Genomic DNA, 16,702 nt, shown 5'->3' with positions numbered 1-16,702 from the left:
TACTTGTACTTCGAATCTCCCCGCGTAGGCTATTTGAAGAAATTTTAAGTTACAACCTTTAGTGGAAACCAAAACGATGCGTAGGCTAGTTTTCAGTTGACAGATAATGCTCAGAAGTGGAGATATTATCTCTGCTACAGTATTTCAAAAGTTGATAGGTGACATGTTTTCTTAAACTTAAGTTCATGGCGAAATCCCTTAGATACCTGCCTTCTGTCACCCGAAGATGATTTATTTTAAATGAAGTGTAAGTTCTTTGCACATTTAGTTGCATATATGAAAAGTTAAAGTCTCCTGACGTCAGCTGAACCATTTATGTTTTGTATATTTTTAAAATGAATGATATATTGTGGTTTTTGCCATTTGGCTAGGGTCAAATCATTGGATTGGATTTTCCAGCATCTTAATTCGTTCTCAAACCGTTTTCTGCTTTTCCAGATGCGTTATGGATCCTTTTCTCACTTGGGGAGATAGCTGGAGACCGGAACTTGTGATGTCAAGAAAATTTTGGCACACTCAAGATTCCCAATAAAAATTTCCACAGTGTAAACAACTACAAGTCAATGAAAGTCAACCATCTCACCCCCCCCCCCCCCAAATAATATTTAACATACAATTTTTTTATTTCCCATTCTCTTGTAAAACATATTTCGTATAACATTCAAATTTTGAATTACTACATCTTTTCGACAAATCTGCAAACTTTTGAAAAATATTTTTCACAGTAAAGTACTTACAGTTAGGCCCTTCGTTGGGCTTTGTTACACGCTAAAGGATATTTAAAGTTAACAAAAATAAACAAGAAAGATGAATTGCATTCTATCTTACGGCGGAAAATGAACACATAATAAAGATGAAATTTTATTGAAGTGACTTAATAACGAACCTCAAAAAGGCCACGTAAACAACAACAACAGAAAAAAAGAAAGAAAGATTATGCATAATTTGAGCACCCAAAAATTATTTTGAGTTGAGCCCTTTGAATGCTCAAGAGGTTCTTAATATAAACACGTTTAAATTTGTTTTTTTATATAAAAATAAAGAAATAATTCATAAATTCGCTCTTCCCACCTTTTCCTTGTCTTTAAGCTACGTTCAAATTCGCAGAAAAGCATAAATTTAACAAAAACCTTGTGATATGAATTAATCAAACAAAAATTTTACAAAATAGCAGCTTCTTGGTTTGACATTGCTCAAATTATAATCGTTCATATCAGGATTCAATTTTGCACCAATTGGGCGAATTCAATTTTGCACCAATTGGGCGAATTGCTTCCTAACCAAAATTCTGTCAAATTTTTTAAATTGTTATTTAATGGTCCCATTCCATGGTTCAAAATAGCATTGTCATGTTAAAGAACCAAGACATATGATTTAAAAGGTTTTGAGTTTTCTTGCTTACTACCAAGATAGGCGCTAAAAATCAAATTGGGACTTCAATAATCATTAGAAAAAGACAATTACGCGCTCAAGGGGTTATTGTGGCATTTTAAATACTAATGAGTATTAGCAAATATATAATTAATATGGAAAATTTGTTGCTTGGAGTTAATGATATTTAGACCTAAATTTCTAAATCGAAACTCTGCTAGTTTTAGGCTGAATATGCTAGAGACATGTGATAATAGTTTTTAGCCAATTTTACAATAAGAACAAAGATTTTTGTCCTTTTTAACATTGAGGGTTAGATAACCCTAATCCATTGATGAAGAAGTTGAAGGAACATTTAAACTGGGTGATTTAAATTTGAAAGCCAAATCTTGTTTATACGATGAGCAAATATAATATATTCTTCAGGTAAGAATTTGAACATAGCTTTGTCCTTGAACAATTTTGACATGTTAAGGAATAATCTCGAGAATTAAAATTGCTTGCACACATTCTACTATCCATACCCAAAGGGAAGTGATGAAATCAGTAAAAATAAATAAATAAAAAGGGATAGGCATGGAGTGGCAAAATTAGAACCTTATTTTTTGCATAAAATCCATTTCACATGCGTGCTTAGCTTGACATCATTGTCTAAGCCTAATTATTTTCGACCAATCATAATTTTCTTTTTCTTTTATAAGCAACCATGATTGGTCCAAAATGATTATGTTTTGACATTGATATCTATCAAAGTATACGAGAAAACGGAGTTTAAGAAAACTTAAGATTCTTCTACTTATTTTGTACAATTGTTCGGTAGTAACTTACCCAAGAAAAAATGATAAAAAGAATTCACAGACAGTAATCATTCACAACAATTTACATAAAATCATTTCATTGCCAATCGTTTACTCATTAATTTCACTATCGTACACGTTTAGTGAGCAAGGAGAACAACTACACTAAACAGAAAAATTTACAAATAATTATGAACAGATTTTTTCAACTTTCATTCACTTTCAAACACAACGACGATTGGACTGCAGGTATAGCTTCTAGAGGCAGTACGAAATTAACCAAATGTGATTTACTTTTAAACTACTCGAAACAAACAGTTTTTGCAATATTTACAAAGTCTTGAATTATTTATGTTAGAGTGGGGATCGTATTACAATATGTAGTGGTATCTAACCAGTAGATTTCGGCTCGGTTGATCTAGCTCGGTTGCACTCACTTTGAAAATTTTTACCGTAATTTTTCAATGCTCTTTATAAGCTGAATTGAGCTTATGAGGGGGCACTTTTTCTAAAAGAAACAACTTCAGAAAAAGCACCACTTTCAAAAACTGGTTTGGGAAATTTAGATTTTCTTTTTTAAGATTTATTTTGCTTTGCATTAAGCTTATGAAAAATATAAACAACAGTAAAACACGTAAATGTTTATAATTAAAAATTGATAATTGAGTTAAGCTTTGGGCTACTGTGCTGCAACACATTCTAGCCACGATTAAAACTGGTCAGAATGCCTTGCTTTTCAAATGAGCTGGTTCGCTTTTATTATCCAGCTTAGAAACTGATCCATATAGATTTTCACAACACGAAATTGTGCAATCCATCGAATGCCTCACACTCAATTAAGCAAGTCATAAATGAGCCATGGTTTTGTCTGCCAATAGAAAAGCAAGAGCCACTATACCACGTATTGCTGAGTGGGAGGTAGAATGACCACCGAAAGGAGGGACGAGAATGGGCGCACTGGACTTAAAATACTCAATAAATAGGCGGACGGTAACAAGTGCCACAATACGAAAGGCACAGGCAATACACTATTTAGTTCTCATTTCCTCTTCTAGGAGGACAGAAAGTCATCTCACAGCGCAGGCACCATTTCTGTGCTACGACTTATGTACAGGGTATCAAGTTAACTTCTCAAGTCACTTGAAATGACACGGATATTCACTCAATTATTGATCATTCAATATTCGAATGCAATGCATCACCATCTAGGAAGCAAGGGAAGCTGAATTTTGCAGCCGCCAAGAAGCCGTTTGCAGCACTAAAAAAGATAAAGTTGCTTTAAGCCAAATATAGACTTAACCAATTCAGCTGATTTAAGAACCGTAGTGCAGGTCCTATCCTAATATCGGATATTAAGTAAGTATCCTAAGCATCTATACTTACCTAATATCCGGTATTAGGATAGGACCTGCATTATGGCTCTTCAATCAGCTGAATAAAATACCAGCCCATGATCTACAAAAGGCACTAGGTGTAGCAATTTCCTTTAACACGAGTCTTTAAACAGCTTTCTATGATATTCCAGTAACCAGATAGCAGCGGAAAAAGAAAAAGAAAATAAAAAAAGGACACATAATTGTTCTCCGTGCAAAAAAAAGGTGATTTTCCTTGTTGTTCAAGCCAGAGAACTGTTAAGTTTCATTTAAGGTTTTTGGTCATAGCGATTCCAGTGGTTTACTTTTTATTACGGCCCGATTTAGTTTCAAAATAGTTTATTTTGGTTACTATGGGCCGAGGTTCGTCCTTTATTTGGTTGCAGTTACACTGCAACCACGATATGGTCTAGAATCAGTCTGTATTGAGTTGCCACTAAGGGAGCAACCATGATGTATGTACTGGCAAATGCTTAAATAAATATAGTATAATAAACAAGAATTAAAATCTACAGGTCACCCAGAATAACCTGAACTTCAATACCTCTTAAAAAGGGTCCTCTAAAAACTGAATAAAAAGGAAGGGCATCCCCAAAAAAAAAACAGGAAGTACTTCTGACAGGTGAGAGATTACGAAAATTTGAACCTTAAACTCGGGTCAAGCACATCTTCAAACGAAACTTGTTCTGGATTCTCATATCTATTAATTGAGTTCAAAAACCTTTCCTTAAACGCAACTTCATATATCGCAAAGGTTTTTCCCCTTTGAATCCATTGTAGTCAAATTAATATTAACTAGTTTCGTAAAAAATCTCGTCGATATTGCATTATATTGAAGGGACAAAGAGTAGGCTCGTTACGGTTATTAGGGATATTTTACAACCTCCTTATTAGACAGAGTAGGTTCGTTACGATTATTAGGGATATTTTACAACCTCCTTATTAGACAAAAAGTAGGCTCGTTACGATTATTAGGGATATTTTACAACCTCCTTATTTGTATTTGTACTAGACAAAATTCATACATTATATCATAACAGTTACGATCACTCCTGCTATCCAAAGGCAGGAGTGATAATAACTGCCACGGTTAGGGTAACACCATTATACTTTGACGCAAATATTCAATACAAATAGATAAGCGCGATACTGACAGAAATTGGTATGAAAGAAATAGGATGGTTTCTGGATATTGCTATCTACAATATTTTTAATACTTCGATACTCTTCTGAATTTTACATTTTTTATCTTCTCCGAGGAATAAGATACAGTAATTCCATTACAGTCCATTATACATTCCATTATACAGTCCATAATACAGTCCATTAGCATGGACTTCTCTGCCGCCGATCATGCTCTTCGGACTTAATCGGTCTACGTCTTATTAGTTCGATCATAACTGTGAAGAAGAGAATGAATAAGAAGATCAAAACTAAGGTAGATTGTGCATGATTAGCTTACCCATTTAAATGGCCATTCTTCTCAACATGCCCGTTTGATTTAGCATGTCCATTCATATGTATTGCTGATCCATTTGAGTAACCATTGGTATACCCATTTGCGTGACCATTGGCATGGCCATTAGCATGGCCGTTAGCGTGACCATTAGCATGGCCATTCGCATAGCTAAAAATAAGATAAATTTAAGTTTTATCCAGGAAATAGTGTGTACTTTATACAAAAAAATAACGTTTACACATATCAACTATTTTATAAACGAGATATTGCATTTTCCGTTTTATTGTAAATAAAAATTTTTTATTTATTTAAGGCTTGGACATCTCTCTTAAATTTTCAAAACTTATCTTTGTGAAATTATTGTTTAATAACCCATAATGAGTTATTAAAATCAGCCCATTGATAAAAAAGAACAATTTCGTCTTATTTAGTGCAGGGGCGTCGACAGAATTTTATTTCAGGAGCAACCTAACTCATTTTGAGGAAGGGAAATCCAACAGGGATGTTTTTTTTCTTTTCTTAGTCGTTTTACACTGGGAGGGTGCATACTTCCACTCATTGTTGTACACATTGTTTTTATTTATCCATGTCTGGATATATTAAGTAATCTCAGGATTATGCATCTATTCCGAAGTTTCATCTGGGCAATCATTGCGTAAATAATTCCCCTTCTTAATCCCTTTTAACAAAAAACGAGAGATCCAAACCAAATTACAAACCAACTCAACCAAGATGTGCATTTCAATTCTATAATTAACCAATTTGCCAATTTATTTTCTTTCCCATTAGTAGACAATAGCACATTTTCGGCTCTACAGAGCTAATCGAATATAATAAAAAGGTCATTCCTTCCGAATACATGGAAAATGGATCTAGTTTTTAGGTTATTCAGTCGCGCGACGAGGTTATTCTTGTCTCGGCAAGGTTTGAGGAGTCAAATTAAGGAGCAAAAAAATATTTGGGCCAAAAACTAAACGAAAAAGCTTAGATTCAACGAGATTTTAGGCAATTTTCCGCTGAACCTAGTTCCAAATTTCGACTGTACTTTCAAATTGATCTTTTTATATAGTCTGGTCATTCGTATCCATGATATATTTGAATGCATTGCTTCACGATTCCTTGACATCTTTGTGGCTTCTCAGCTTAAAATTAAGTAGCAGTCAAATTTTATTTAATGCAATGTTCTCTATTAAAAAAAAAAACTAAGAAAAAAAAGACTAAGTATGGTTTAAGGCATTTTCAAGCAATATTCTGTCGTTCTTCAAACAAACAAAAATCTTCGATTTTGGCACAAAATTGATTTTCAACACGTATTTGGCAACCAGCAACATATTGCATAATGTACTTGCAGTATAGACATAATACAGTATCTCTGCCCTTGAAGTCGTCAAACCGACCGACGACACGGAAGTCAAAGAAATTTTTTGTCAATTAAAACTACCATCTGTCATCAAGTCAAGCAGGTCACAAACCGGATTATTCGAGGTGCAGCTCAAAGGAACTCGGATACTGTTTACTTTTAGGTCATTTTCCTTTTAGAAAAGGGGGAGGAACCTTGAAACACAATTCTTTTATAAACAGGGATACGACTTAAATAGTCGCAAGATCTACATTACAACTTCATATCCCTGTGCATGAGCACGAATAATTTTCAGGATTTTTAACTCTCTATGAAGCGTTATTGTCCCCAGGAATTGGATGGAAAGGAGTGAACGTTGGGCTCGATAGCTTGGAAGCTTTTATAGTTAAATAAATGTATCTATTTTCACAACAAAATAGTAAATTAATTTCATGGAGGTAAATTTTTTTAGCTCATGAGTATTATAGATGAGTGTAGTGTTCAAAACAAAATCTAAAACAAAATTTAGAAACAAAATCCCTTAATCAAACAAACTTCAAAATATAGTCTTCTTCTCTGTTACTTATACTACTACTAATAACGTACCGCAGCACCAAGCCGCCTGATGTCAACAAAGCCACGCACGCTCCTCCTCCATTATAATCTATTCAAAGCATCCCTCTTTACAACCTCTCACGAAGTTTCCATTTCCCTTAAATGTTTCTTTACGACATCCTCCCGCCCCATTCACGGACAACCGGCTTCCCGTTTAGCCCTAGACCGTTGGCCAAAAAGGACAATCTTGGGCAGTCTGTCCTCCTTCATTCGCAGAACGTACCCTAGCCATCTCAAACTTTCTCTCCTTAGAGCCCTAGAAAGAGGGATTGAACCACACTTTTTGTATAGCCTACTGTTTGAAATACGGTCAGTCAGCCGGGTTTAAAAAACAATCCGTAGACAATTTCTCTGGAAAACATCCAGCAAATCTTCGTCCGTTTTTCGGAGCACCCCTGCTTCAGAACCATATTTGACCACTGTCACCACTGTAGCTTCCAAGATTCTAACCTTGGTTAACAGAATTACCTTCCTATTCTTCCAAACTTTTTCCAACTGTGATAAAACACCCTGAGCCTTGGCAATTCTACTTTTGACATCTTCACTGCTCCAAGAGTAAGTGAATACTACCAAGGTAAGTGAAGCTGTCGACTTGATCAACCTTTTCCTTACCCAACGTCAACTTTTCATCTTCATTTATTTCTAGCCTTAGCGACTTCTTAACAGTAATTTTCAAACCTATTTTAGCATCCTGAACTCGCAAAACCTCAAAAAGTTCATTTATTTTGCTCACACTTTCATCTTGGAAGCTTAAATCATCAGCATAATCTAGGTCCACGAAAGTTTTTCTTCCCCATTTGATTCTGTGTTCTCCCATTGCCTTTGCCGTACTCCTTAAGACAAAGTACATCAAAATGATCCATATAAAGAAGGATAGAACACAACCCTGCCTAACTCCTGATTTAAATCAAAAGCAGCAGCTAACCTCATTTCCTACCTTAAACCGCAGCAGTGTTATTCTCGGACATAGCATTCATCACTTTAACGTATTTGTCTGGTATAAATCTTTGCTAAAGCTCTTCTATCAACAAAATCGAACACTTGCTCATAACCCATAAAGCTGACGAATAAAACTGTTTGAAAACTCAGGCACTTTTCAATTATTAACTTAAGAGTGAAATTCGGTCGCCACATCCTCTACTCTTCCTAAAACCACACTGTTCTCCTCTTAAAACTTCCCATAGCATCTCTCAGTCTAGAAAGTATAGTATATCGTATTATAAGTAAAGTAATTTGCTACCTATAAAGACCAGGCTATTGAGACTTTTCAGAGAATACTGTTCGATAGAGCTTGACTAATACTATTTTTACGTTATAATACTATTTTTTTCACATTATTTAATCTAATCATACGTAACTGTCAAAAGCCATTCTCACCATGTTCACTCTTTTTTATTTTTAATATTTTAACGTCAAATAATTAACATTTACTATCAAAATGAAAACATTTATCCCCGGGACCTACCTTAGTACTATTCATACCAAAAACCATGATTTTATAATATTTTCTTTTGGTAGTTTCAGAATTATGAAGTCTTTAAGGCTGTAACATATTTTCGTTAATTTGACCTCTGATTGAACCATCAAAATGGATCAGCAAAACTAGTTAGGTAAATTTCACAACGCTTTTCGTCGACAAAAATTAAAACATTAAGAATTTGTTGATTCTCAAAAACCCAGACAGCTACCGAATATGGGGCTTCTTGTTGCGATTTGTTTTTAGCTTATTTTATTTTTTGCTGATATTTTTTTCTTTTTTTAGTTTGACACCCGCTATCACCAAAACTGCATAACTACATATGGAAATATTTTTCATTACAAATTGAATTCTTGATTTTGATTAATTTTTGAGATATATATGGTTGTATAAGCTTCCACTAAACCAATTCAAATAATCATATTTCTTTTTTACACTTTTTGGTAATTTAAAATTAAGGCTAATTATCAAAAAATTTATTTATATAAAACAATTTTTTAGTGAAATTCATTGAAATAAAGAATATTTTAATTTTGACTAAGGCAAAGTTATGGACATTCTCTATATTCATTATTTTGAACCAAATGATTGGCCCAAAGACAGCTACACCTTCAAAAGAAAGCTCCACAGTCTAAAGCTTCTTGGTGCCATTTGTTTTTAGCTTATTTTTTGCTGACATTTGATCTTTTTTTAGTTTTACACCCGCTATCACCAAAAATTGCATAACTACAAATGGGAATATTTTTCATTAAAAATTGAATTCTTGATTTTTGCTTAGTTTTTTAGATATATATGGTTGTATAAGCTTCCACTAAACCACTTCAAATAATCATATTTCATTTTCACACTCTTTGGTAATTTAAAATTAAGGCTAATTATCAAAAAATTTATTTCTATAAACAAATTTTTAGTGAAATTCATTGAAATAAAGAGTACTTTAGTTTTGACTAAGCCAAAGTTATGGGCATTCTCTATACTCATTAGTTTGAACCAAATTATTGGCCCAAAGACAGCTACACCTTCAAAAGAAAGCTCCACGATCTTCAAAAGAAAGCTCCACGAAGCTTCTTGGTGCCATTTGTTTTTAGCTTATTTTTTTCTGACATTTTTTCTCTCTTTGGTAGTTTATATAATAAGGCTAATTATCAAACAATCTATTTTGATAAAAAAAAAAATATATCTGAATTTCTTTGAAATACAGTAATTTAATTTTGACTAAGGCAAAGTTAAGGACATTCTCCGTACTCATTAGTTTGAACCAAATGATTGGCACGTTACAACCAAAACCATCAATGAATATCCTTTTAGAATTTTGTTCCCTAGTTTATTTTGCGACCTCTGAACGGTTCATATGAAATACCGAGTTGCTGTTGTCAAGCGTTTACCAATATTAAGCAGACTTCTTTCCGCGACAAGATAGATTCTTCTTGGCTACTAACTTTTGTTTATTTAGCAACTAGCTAAGTGTCTGCACTAGAAAAGGGGCATGTGTAGAAACAGAGCCATGTAACATAAGAGGGCTCACAGGGAAAAGCCTAATGCCTATAACTAAAAAAAGTGTCTGGATCAGGATTCGAGAGGGTGGGCCCTTGTAGAAACTGGAACCCCATACACAACCATAGAAAGGGCTATAATGAAAAGGCTTACCCATTAGCATGTCCATTTGTGTATTCGGAGGATAATTTTCCGTTTTCCGTTCTTGCTTTAAGCGCTCTCCTTTTATCAGAGTATGACTTCTTGTAAAAGTCAGAGAAAAGGAAGAGAAAGAGTACTCCATGACCGCCGATCCACAAACAGAAAACTTTGGGGTAGTCACAGTCAATAAATAACAGTTGAAAGGCATGCACAAAAATGCATACAAATTGAACCTGAAAAATCCAGTATTACTAACGATCACCAGTTTTGCACAGCAAGAATAATCAAAATTGCACGTAAGGAGCAATGTGCCGCTTGCCATTACTACTACTTGCAGTCTTTTAAAGACTAACAGAGAATAAGCAAGGCCGTACCTAGGATTTCTTTTTCGGAGGCGGTTTTACAAAAAAAAAAAAATGCGGTGGGGAGGGGGGGGATTAAACAAAAAAAACTAAAAAAAACATACAAAATTTCTTTATATCCATTTTTTATACGAGTCAGACAAACATTTCGGGTGGGGTTCAAACCCCCGTACCCCCCCCCCCTTTGGGTACGGCCTTGAGCTTAAGTACAAAAATATCCTTGGTAAATACTTTTTTCAGCCCAATCATCAACAAATCTCGATGCTTATGGTAATCTCTGACGTCAATAACTGGTTGAGCTTTCAATTCGTCACCGACTATTCATAAGCTTTCTGATTGCCAAAGGAAACGGCAAAAAAGATTTTATTATTACAGCTCAAGTTTATTTGAGTCGCAAAGATTGATAGCTCTGGTATGTGTCAATTGGCAGTATCAAGTCCCTATTACGAAGATTAAAACATAGATTTAGCGCAGACGAAGGCACGTAGACAGGAGGGGGGGGGGGGGCTTAAATCCTAAAGTTTTCCAAACTGTTAGGAACTTCATATTCAGATTATCAAATTTCTTTTTTAACCCCCACCCAAAAAAAAAGAAATCCTGCTAAGGCTACGTGGCTGTGGTTGATTTATCGATCCTTATTAAGTTATTCAGAAGTCATTAATCAGTTTGTATTGAATCAGCAATAGAATAATTTGATGTCATCATACCATAGATCCTCTTTTGAGAGTAAAAAAGGGGCCAACCGTGGCATGGGGGTAGAGAGGGGGCAGCTCCCCCCCCCCCCCTAGACCTTGAAATTGACACTATATAGGGCTGAAAAAGCAGATGGTTGGGAAAAAAGCAGTTGATAAAACTCCATCACATTATTGACTGCCCCCCCCCCCCTAGACAATATGCTGCCTAATGCTGCCTACGCCCATGAACTGTGGGTTATTGCAAGGCAAAAGCGAATATGTATCTGTTACGGAACAAGTTATTAATTATCAACTATAAGTAACTCCAAGGCAATATGTAAAACACCAAAAAGGATCAGATCATAATGGAACAGATAACCAGGTATTATCTATAATGCTCAATTTACGTCAGGCGGTAAAATAAATATCTAAGAATTACAATATGTATTCATCAAATTTGTTTTTTATTCCATGGTTGTTCGTATTGACTGGAAATTATTAAAAGTGCCCATATTAATCCCTTGGTGAAATGCATATCCAACATGAGTGTATTAGCAACTTCATACTCTTTATAAGTAATTTAATTTTATAATCCTATCCTTGGAATTCCGTGTTAAATGGATATTCAGTGGTAATCCTGACTAGTTCATTATCACAAAAGTTGTTCTAGACGAGCACATTATCAATACTATATTTGTGACTCTGTTCCCGATTGCAACTTCCGGGTGATTTGTCTTGCAACTGAATAGCTGCTCATAAGACACCACATAAGTCCTCCTTCGCTTGTTTGGCAGCAAGCACATAGCCCAGCGAGTTTAACAGTTCTTAATGCGCTAAATAATTTGGCAGTCAGAGGTACGATTTGCCCTTCACGTACACAATCCGGATACCCGTTTCTTAGTTGTCAACAAGCCAAAAAACAAGCCAAATTGATTTGACAAGTTAGAGTGTATATGTTAATCTTATGAATTACCAATAGTGAATACTTTAGTCTTGGGACTTGTGTCGTATAGTAATTGACACAGGCTACACTTTTTTATTTAATAGGGTGGCAAGAGCAGCGAAAGGAATTTGCAAACCGCAAAAACATTATATAATTTCAAGTTGACTAGCCTGTTAAAGAAAATGACCTAAATCTAGTCTTATGCAACATCAAAGCAAGCGTAATATTCTATAAGAGAAATAGCCAAAAGCGCTATGACACGTTGTACCGGTTTTAAGGAATGGAAGAAACTAGAAGGTCAATGCTTATAACTAAAACATCAATCACAATTTTACTTGAAAATATAGATGGCGTTTGAGTAAAAAAAACAACAACAAGAGAGCCCTTTATTCAAAAGATTCTATGTAATGGGGTAATAAAGCGGAATTGAAATTAAAAGAAAAAACAAAGCTAATAAAAAACAAATTTAATGACGTATACAATGAATTTTACTTTCCTTGATTTCCCAGGGTTAATTTCTAAAAAAAATACCAAATCTTCAGGAAGATCAAAATATATCCTACGTGCAGGTAGATGTAAAAAAAAATTCTTAAATAGCATCAGTTAAGATTTAGCAGCCCATGGGCATATTGCATGGGCAAAGGCTATAAGATAGCCGAAATGCATAATCATTTAAATAAATCCACTAATATTCTTTTGAAGAGCGTTTTGTGAATATTTACTTAAAAGCTAGGGCATATTTAAACAAAAGAAAATAACAAGTTACCATTTGGAATGTTGTGAGGTATTTCTTCCACCAAATATATTTTTGGTACTGTGGACCCATAGCTGCTACCATATAGTAGAAATACATAATAATGTGAACAAATGTGTTCAAAAGACCAAAGAACGTGCTATGACCACCTGCAAAATAAATGAATTATTAAAATTTCGACATTCAAAAGACAGCAACTATTTCAAAACAAACAAGATATTATACCTGTTATTCAAGTCAATTTTTTTTACAATTACAGTTAAATAATTAAGGGTAGATAAAAGTTTTCTGGTAGACAATAAGCGTTAGGTTAGATTTACTAAGAAAAGCTTAACTTCTTTTAATAGTCACAAAATAAAGCTGACAATTCTCATTCATTTCTTTTGTTTTGGCACAACAACTACAACCTCACATAGATTGTCAACGAGCAAAGAATTTCTGTTCAATGAGGAATTTTCTCAATGGGTGTAAATTTGAACTTAAATAAAACGCATGAGTGGTACTTACAAAGGGACAGTTAGTACGTGTCAGTAGTATTTTTATAATTGTTAGTTCTAAAGCTTCGTTAATTTATATTAATTACTTTCTGTCTTTATGAATTGCTTATCTGACGTTTCACGTATTTGATTAACTTTCACGATATATTTCATTGTAAAGTTCTTATATTGGTTTATTCATATTATCTAGTTATCCTATACAGAATGTAGTCAGGTCAATCTAAGCAGGCACTTAGGGCTTTATTCCCTCTGAATTTTTTTTAAGAAAAAAATGTAACGGATTCCCCCAAAACTCCCGATACTTTAAATATAATTTGCTTATTTGTTCACCTTTTTACCCCCCCCCTCCCCGATACAAATAACCCTGCTTGGCAATTCAATTCTTGCCAACTAATTAGTTGTTTTTGGAATTGTTATCGTCGCTTTTTATTTACAGTAGTATTGATCCGAAGGCTCGCAATAGTTTTATGCTCACGGGAGAAATTGTGATGAGGAAACTAGTTGAAGGCATTAAAATTCTATGAAATATTAACAACAACAAGCATTATGAGTAAATTATATTAAACTAGGTATTTAATTAAATTGATTCACACTGAGAATCTCTGGTCATTAACAAATTCGCTCGCGAAGTAGCTTCTTAGAAAGACTTATCAGTTAACTTTTAAGGGGGGGGGGTATAAAACACACAGAAAACACATTTTAAAGGAAAAATTTTCAAATTCTTCGTGAGTGGTCTTCGAGAAAACCTTGTGGGATTTCTATATCCCTTCCCTATCCCCAGTGTGCGGGAATGTCCCTAACCATACCAATACTGGTCTATTGGAAATCGTTGACTCTCTCAGGGGCGGATCTAGGATTTTTTTAGGGAGTGGGGGGGCGCAAGATAGGTTGATCCGATAAACTTGCGTTAGGTGCAAGTTTAATCGACGCAAACTTGAGTTAATTAAGTAAATTACACTACTTTAGACTACGCTAGGGGGGGCGCCCCTCGCCCCCCCTGGATCCGCCATTTGACTCTGTGTACACATTCAGTGGATAAGTTTTTGTAGTCATCAGTAAAATTTTATGACTTTTGTTCTGTTATCTTGATATTAGGGACAGTCATTAAGTATGAAAGCTAGACTGCCGCTATAATTCACACAAATCCGATTTTATTCCCTTAATTAAAATAGGCGTTTAACTGAATGAAACGTCTAAATTATAAGAGGAGATAGCTATTATTGTGCCCTTCAACTTATACTAGACGGCTTTAAGAACCACGGTGTAACATTACATTGCACAATTGATCGTGTGTCATTCAACCATAGTTAAACCTTGACCGATCGAGAAGAAATTTAATGACTTTGGTCTAAAGAATTTTAATGTAAGCTAGCAACTGATTATGATGAATTTTATAAGCTAAGTTTTCTGATCAATAAACTACAAATCGAATATTCGGTACTTGTTAAGATTCCCGTAAGTGCGCGAAAAGTGAAGTTTCGTTAATGCTAATGAAATAAAACAAAATAGGATGAAAATATAATAGTTCATAAACAAATTTGGGCCATGTTTGCATTTTCGGGGCAGGGGCGTCACGAGGGGGCCCCCCAAGATTTTGGCTTTCGGTAAAAATTTTCGCCAAAGGCAAAATTTCGGCCGAAATTATGCAAAATCGGCCGAAATTTAGCTAAATCCTTGATTTCTGCGGAAAATTCGGCATAAATCAGGTAGCGATTCGGTAAAATTTATGACGACCCCCCCCCAATAAAATGAGCCTCGGGACGCCCCTGATTAGGGGTGGGGGTGGAGGTAAAGCATAGTATATATTAAATACGTAACCTTACCTAACCTAACCCAACCTAGGTACCTTTTTATGCCCCTTCAAACCCAAAAAAATTACAGTTTAAATCTTTGTTACGGATTGAGCAACACCTCACAATGCAGAGACAAGGCAGAGAAAACCTGTTTTTCATGTAACTCTCAGTATTTTTCGATGCGGGGTTTCTTGTGGACTTACCGGATTCTTAACAAGTACCGAATATTCTTTTTCTTTCCCATTATATAAAACAGAAAATAAATACTCGATTAATGATTAGCTCTCACAGCTGCATATAGATCTGAGTTTTGCTAGGGAGTGTGCGCGTGTGTGTTAGGCCAAAGATAGGCCTACTTCCGAATTTTTACCTAGAGCCCTTTGAGACAGTCTTGGGAGAGCCCCCTCTCTACTATGTGCAAGTATTTGTGCATAGGTGCATAAACAGGCGTGTCTGGAATAAATTAGAAAAATCATGTTCTTTTTAATTTCACCGGTATTACTAATAGGAACTCCCTCAAGTAGACAATTTAATAAAGAGTGTGTGCAATTGAAGATCTTTATAAGGAAAGTTGGGAAAAAGACAGAATAGAATTATCAACATTGAGCCGGGTCTGATACAAAATTGAACAGATAAGCCACCCACAAAAAGATGAAATATTTGCTAATCTACGCTTAAGATTAGCGAATTCAAGAAAAGTCAACGCCAGCAAACCAATCTGGAAAGTAAATCGTCACGATTAAAACAAAATTGAAATCTCTTTATTTACATGAGTGTAAGACCATCTAGATTCAAATGACAGAGCTCCATCGGTCCTTGGGTTCCAATACCAATAACAGTTAGGGCCAAAATCAAAATATGTTTTGGCGTCAAAAAAATCTAAGAGTGTGTGTGTAGCCAAGGCTAAGGGTGTTGTTTTTTTCACAGTTGAAAAAAGTTTTGAAGAATTAGAAACATAAGTCAGCGAACCAAGATTAGAATATTGGAAGCTACAGATGACCGTGGTCGAATATGGTTCTGAAGCACGGGCGTTTCGAAAAACGGAAGAAAATTTGCTAGATGTTTTCCAGAAAAATTGCCAACGGATCGTTTTGGGCACCTGGCTGACGGGCCGTATTTCAACCAGAAGGCTGTACGAAAAGCGTGATTCAATCCCGCTTTCTAGGGCTATAATGAGAGAAAGGTTGAGTCATTTTCTGTTTCCAGAGATAATGAGAGAGAAATTTTCCATGACATTTCATTTCAAACGTTACACTAATTTCGAGTTACATTTCATTTCGAACGTTCCCGACCATTAGCAATACAACGGGCTACACAAAAACACCACATCTTTACGTTATTGAGATAAACTATGTAACGTGTTTTGTGACTATTTTCTATGCCGTAATTACTTCCCAAGCATTCATGCTTGTGAGCAGTCAACCATCAGATCTCCAGCGTGGAAAAAAACCTTGATCCTCTGGAAATGCATGGACCGATTCCAGGCAACTCGACATAATTCGTTTGCAAGTCATTCCTATTCTTACTACAATAAAAATTACCTTCAGCTGAGAAGAGTCAATCACCATTATTATTTTGAAATATTTAGATTGACCATTTCAATTGGCATGTAT

At 35.0% G+C, this 16,702-nt stretch overlaps 1 protein-coding gene across 3 annotated transcripts in view; it reads right to left on the bottom strand.

The window, feature by feature from the left end:
- Positions 1–848: 848 nt before the first annotated feature.
- Positions 849–16,702, bottom strand: part of LOC148946848 (very long chain fatty acid elongase AAEL008004-like) — an 82,907-nt gene continuing 67,053 nt past the window's right edge. For all 3 annotated transcript variants that reach the window (XM_089096664.1, XM_089096667.1, XM_089096666.1), the window contains exons 7-10: positions 12,812–12,948; positions 10,079–10,299; positions 5,004–5,168; positions 849–3,426 (exon numbers count right to left, since the gene is read on the bottom strand). In XM_089096664.1, the coding sequence (XP_088952790.1) occupies positions 3,342–3,426; positions 5,004–5,168; positions 10,079–10,299; positions 12,812–12,948 (608 nt within the window). In that variant the 3' untranslated portion in view covers positions 849–3,341. The remainder of the gene's footprint in view (positions 3,427–5,003; positions 5,169–10,078; positions 10,300–12,811; positions 12,949–16,702) is intronic.

This window comes from Artemia sp. Qi Xiang Cuo, chromosome 11 (assembly GCF_049724085.1).
Source record: "Artemia sp. Qi Xiang Cuo chromosome 11, ASM4972408v1, whole genome shotgun sequence".
Taxonomy (NCBI): domain Eukaryota; kingdom Metazoa; phylum Arthropoda; class Branchiopoda; order Anostraca; family Artemiidae; genus Artemia; species Artemia sp. Qi Xiang Cuo.
The sequence above is the reverse complement of the archived record's forward strand: the minus strand, read 5'-3'. Positions and strand labels throughout refer to the sequence as shown.